The 5,618-nt window shown below is 36.7% G+C and overlaps 1 protein-coding gene across 1 annotated transcript; it reads right to left on the bottom strand.

The window, feature by feature from the left end:
* Nucleotides 1-3,419: 3,419 nt before the first annotated feature.
* Nucleotides 3,420-4,823, bottom strand: LOC107825558 (uncharacterized). The gene is made up of 3 exons (XM_016652428.1): nucleotides 4,323-4,823; nucleotides 3,963-4,094; nucleotides 3,420-3,869 (listed from the first exon to the last, which is right to left on the bottom strand). The coding sequence occupies exons 1-3, from the start codon at nucleotides 4,821-4,823 to the stop codon at nucleotides 3,420-3,422; spliced, it is 1,083 nt and encodes a 360-aa protein (XP_016507914.1).
* Between the last annotated feature and the right edge of the window lie 795 nt (nucleotides 4,824-5,618).

Raw genomic sequence — 5,618 nt, 5'->3', positions numbered from 1 at the left:
AGTAAAACCCAAATCTTTCACCGAAATTACCAAAATATGAGTAAATAAGAAATCTGTGATTTTTTCCCAAAGCTTTAAAAAACAGATAAGATATTTCAATCTCAAATAGCATGAGGAAAGTACATCTTTATGCCTACATGTCAAAGTGCATGTGAAGTTATGAATGTCACAATACCGCGTAGCATGAGGAAATGCATCTCTATGCATGTATGTCAAAAATACATGTCAATGCAATGCATCACAGTGATAAACTCATGTACTTGTACTCCTGGAGTACTCAATCTCACTGTCTCACACTCCCACTCATCATGCTCAATCCCTCAGCGCACTTAGTTACTCAGCATTGTACGGTACCTGTTACGGCGCACACCCCGATCCCATCATAAATCAATATTACTTGTGCTCGTTGTTGGTATGCCAGACTCCGGAGGGGCGGATCATGCCCAAGCGCTAATATAATCCATCATAGCCTGCTATAAAATTAATCTAATATTCTATCAATAATATATATATATATATATATATATATATATATATATATATATATATATATATATATAAAGCCAATATGGCCTGTTGCGGCGTGCAGCCCCGATCCATATAATAATAATAATAATAATAATAATAATATATATAAAGCCAATATGGCCTGCTACGGAATGCAACCCGATCCCATCAATATCACTCACAATCCGTCTCTCGGGCCCCAACTCAGTCATCAATCTCTCCAGTCTCTCGGGCTCACAAATCTCATGCCAATCAACCCAAACAATGATAATATGATATGATAGCAAATGATAACAGAGACTGAGATATGATATGCAAATAAATTACTATGACTGAGCATGTGATTGCAATTTAAGCAAATAACCCAACAACAAAAATGACCTCAGTGGGGCCCAACAGAATAAGCATATCGCCTAACATGGATCATAGCTCAATTACTTTAGCACGTAAAATTTCACAGATAAAAACAAGATTTAGTAGCTACACAGTACCACAGAATCAACCGAGTCATAATTCACATGGTTCACGCCCGCACGCCCGTCACCTAACGTGTGCATCACCTCAACACCAAATACATAACACGTATATTCAGGGTTCATACCCTCAGCACCAAGTTTAGAAGTATTACTTACCTCGAACAAGCCAAACACAATTCTGGGCAAGACAAACGATACTCTAGAAATGCTATCTTGTGCGCATCAACCTATGAACGGCTCGAAACTAGCCAAAAGCAACTCAAATACATCAAATAATTCCTAAGAAAATAAACCCAATCGATAAAGGTCAAATCTTTAATCAAAAGCCCAAAGTCAACCAAAAAGTTAAATTCGGGCCGCACCTCAGAACCCGGCAAAACTCACAAAAGCCGACAATGCATTCAATTACGAGTCTAATCATACTAGTTTCACACAAAGCCGACTCTGAATTGATGCTCAAAATTCGCAAATTCACTTTATCAAATTTGGACAAAAAAACCAATTTCTCTATTGAAATCATTAACCAATTGCCAAAAATGAAGATAGATTTATGAAATAAAATCAAGACCGATTAGAGAACACTTACCCCAATCCATATGGTAACAATCGCCTCAAAAATCGCTTCAATCCGAGCTCCATAGCTCCAAATATGCAAAGGTGGTTGAAACCTCTAAAATAGAGTACTTTATATTCATAGGACGAATCAATCAATCAGGATCGCGGAAATACCATCGTGATCGCGAAGAAGAAAATACACTACCCTTGAAAATGCACTATGCGATCGCAGCAATAGCCTCGCGAATGTGATAAACAAGGCTCACAGAACTATGCAATCGCGGGAATAACATCGCGAACGCAAAGAGGTAACAAACATCTTGCCCAAATCAGCCCAATCACTACGCGAACGTGTAGAAGCAGATGCGAATGTGATGAAGACCAAACCCTACTCTACGCGAATGCAAAGAACAAATTCACAGTAGACCAAATCACCCTTCACAATAGCGAAGAACACCAGAAGCAACAGGTAACGACAGAAAACTAGCAAATGCAAAAACCATTCGAAATGATCTGAACCACATCTGAAACTCACCTGATCTCCTCGGGACCTCGTCTGAACATACCAACAAGTCCAAAATGACATAAATAAACAATGCCAACTCCCGGAACCATAATCCGAATCTGATATCATCAAAATCAGCTCTCGGTCAAACTTATGAACATTCCAAACTTTCAAATTTCCAACTTTCGCCAATTACTGCCGAAACCTTCTAGAAATATCCAAATGCAAATCCGGGCATACGCTCGAGTCCAAAATCACCATCCGGACCTAGCGGATCTATCAAAACTCTGAACTAAGGTCAAGTACTAAAAGCCAAACTTGGTCAACTCTTCCAACTTAAAGCTTTAAACATAAAATTCATTCTTCCAAACTAATTCTGAAAACACCTTAAAACCAAAATCGACGATATGCACAAGTCATAATAAATCATACGAAGCTAGTCAAGAATCCAAATAGCTGAACAAAATGCTAATGCTCAAAATAACCGGTCGGGTCATTACAACACTAGATACTTCAAGGTATCCCTGCATGATCCAACCGCAGGCCTCGGAGTTACCTTCTGTGATATTATGTTGAGTATTTTCCGATTTGGCCTGTATTACTCTTATTTTTGCATTTATATTATACTTCATTTTCGTTTATTCATGTTTTCATTGTTTAAAATAATGTTGGAAGACTAGGTATCATCACGACTCTTAAGGAGGGATTTTAGGTCATGACATACCCTTCAATCATCACACACACCCACACTTAGCTATGTACGAGTGTCTGACATTTGTCCCTCACCAAGAACATATATGACCCGTGCGCCTGCATCCACAGGTTATTACCTAACTCCGGAGGGGCAGGTCCTAGCTTAAGTGTTGGTCGGATCTAACTTAACGATCAATATCACTTTGCCTAATATGGGGCTTGTTGACGATCAATTTTGACCGTCCCATTTTTCCCAATTAATTTTCTTATGCTTCTTAGTCAATAATAATTAATAAAATATATTGATCTATTTTTCAAATTTGTTCAAATTACTTATTTTGTTCTTTTAAAAAAATATAGTCATTAGTCTTAATAATTTACTTATTATTATATTCGTAAAATTTATATTATTAGCATAATTGTAATTATGTCACCATTATTTCTTAATCAATTAGTCATTTTATTTTTTTGGTAATTAAATAATTTTTATTAATCACTAAGTGAGTCATTACAAAACCACACCTGACTTTAAACTCAGTCAGTTGTTTCTATACAGTATCTATCTCTCCCGGTACATCCAATTAAACCGCTCACCTCACCATCTAACTATTCGAAACAACTATTCAAAATTTTAACAATTGCAGTAGGCTCCTAGTTCGAGCATTATCTCTGACATTACATACTCATGCTATAGTTCTTGCTATTTCTTCTACATCTCTGCCGGCCTTCTCAAACACTCGGTTGTTTCTTTCACACCATATCATGTGGATTATCTCAGCATATATCATCTTGAAAGTGGCATCTGCTTGAGACTTTCCTTTAGCATTCTCCATTGCCCATCTCCAATGTTGGTTCCATGAATTCAGACCATGTGGTTGCTTTTGAAGCCACATTAGGACCTTGTTCCATGTCCTTTGAGCAAAGACACATTCCACAAAGAGATGGTTTCTGCTCTCATTATGCAATTGACACATGACACATATTGTGTCCACTGGAATACCCCACTGTAGAAGTCTATCACTTGTAAGTAGTTTGTTTTGAAGGTACATCAATATTGTAAACTTAGCTTTGGCTCTTGCTTCATTTGTAAATATTGAGATTTTCCATTCCACTCTAGGTAGTTGACCCAGCATCTGGTAGTAGAGTTGTCTGATCATGCTGCATTTTCCTTAAGTCGTTGTCTGACTTAGGCCCACTATATCCCTTACTCCAATCATCTTTCTGACCAGCCAAGAAGCCTGTTGAGGAATTGGCATGTCATCTAGCTGTTGGTTTTTTATATAATAGGAACTGATCCACCTAATCCACAGCTTGTCCACCTTATATGCAAGATCCCAGTGATTTTTAGCAGCAGCAACCTTATTCCAAAGTTTAAGGTTGATGAGGTTTAGACCTCCTACACTCTTAGGTGTACACATTTTCTCCCAAGACACAAGTGATCTTCTTGTGATAACATTAGAACCAGACCATACATAACTCATACAGTAAGCCTCTATTGTTTTGAGAACTTTGTTTGGGATTAGGAATAATTGTGACCAATAAACTTGTATACCAAACAGAACTGAATTACACTAACTGAATCATACCTGCATAAGACAGTTTTTGGTTGTCCAGAAGGAGATTCTAGCTATAATTTTCTCTATCAAAGGTTGCCATTGAGCTAAGGACATGTTCTTAGTAGATAGAGACACTTCTAAGTATTTTACTGGGAGTTCACCTCTGGAGTAACCAAATCTTTGTTGCATCTCATCTTTGACTACTTGTGTAACACCTCCATTGTAGATAAAACTCTTAGTCTGATTAGCTTGTAGTCCTGATGCTCTATAAAATTGGTTAAGGCATTGTTGAAGCTGAGTACCATAAGGTATATCACCTCTTGCAAATAAGAGCAAATCATCAACAAAACTTAGATGCGTAATACTTAGCTTTGAACACCTAGGGTGGAATTTATACTCCTTCTCCTTTTGTAATCCTTTGAGGCTTCTACTCAAGTACTCCATTACAATTGCAAATAAGAAAGGTGAAATAGGATCGCCTTGTCTCAATCCTTTAGTTGCTGGGAAAGGAACTGAAGGTTCTCCATTCATTACAATTGAATAGCTCACAGTATTAACATAGGTTAGAACCTACTCTTGAAATCTTCTAGGGAATTCTAGCTCAACCATGACCTGCTCCAAGATGATCCACTCCACATAATCATAGGCCTTGGTCAGGTCTATTTTGATTATGCATCTAAGAGAGGTATTCTTCCTTATGTAAGCTTTGACAAGCTCGTGAGCCAAGATGATGTTGTCTGTAATTTTCCTCCCAGGAATAAAACCAGCTTGTGCTTCACTAATGATGTTTGCTATAACTTTCTGTAATCTATTTGCCAGCACCTTTGAGATGATCTTATATAGAAATGAGCAGCAGACAATAGGTCTGAAATCAAATGTTGTTGCAGGATTGCTCGCCTTAGGTACCAGTATAAATGCAGTGCAATTTATGGCTTTATATAGCTTTCCAGTAGGAGTATTCATAAAAACCCGAAAAACCGAACCAAACCGAAAACCAAAACAAACCGACCAAAAACACCGATATTTTTAGGTTTGGTTTGGTTTTGGTTTTAAATTTTAAAACCCGATCAAATTTGATTTGGTTTTGGTTTTAATAAAAAAAACCGAACCAAACCGACTATAAAAGTATCTATTTAAATTTATTATTACACTTATATATATATGTATATTTTTATATAAAGTTTCTAAAATTTTATGGTACATATTAGTCATTTGTATTTTTAGTCTAGTTCTTTGCTATTATAATAATCTAATTCTTTGCCTTTTAGTTTGATTGATAGTTTTCTTTTATTAAGTACAAGAATTTATTTCATGTTAAAAATAATC

Source organism: Nicotiana tabacum, chromosome 19 (genome assembly GCF_000715075.1).
Source record: "Nicotiana tabacum cultivar K326 chromosome 19, ASM71507v2, whole genome shotgun sequence".
NCBI classification, from domain to species: Eukaryota; Viridiplantae; Streptophyta; class Magnoliopsida; order Solanales; family Solanaceae; genus Nicotiana; species Nicotiana tabacum.
Note: the sequence above shows the minus strand (reverse complement) of the source record. Positions and strands in the feature narration are given on the sequence as shown.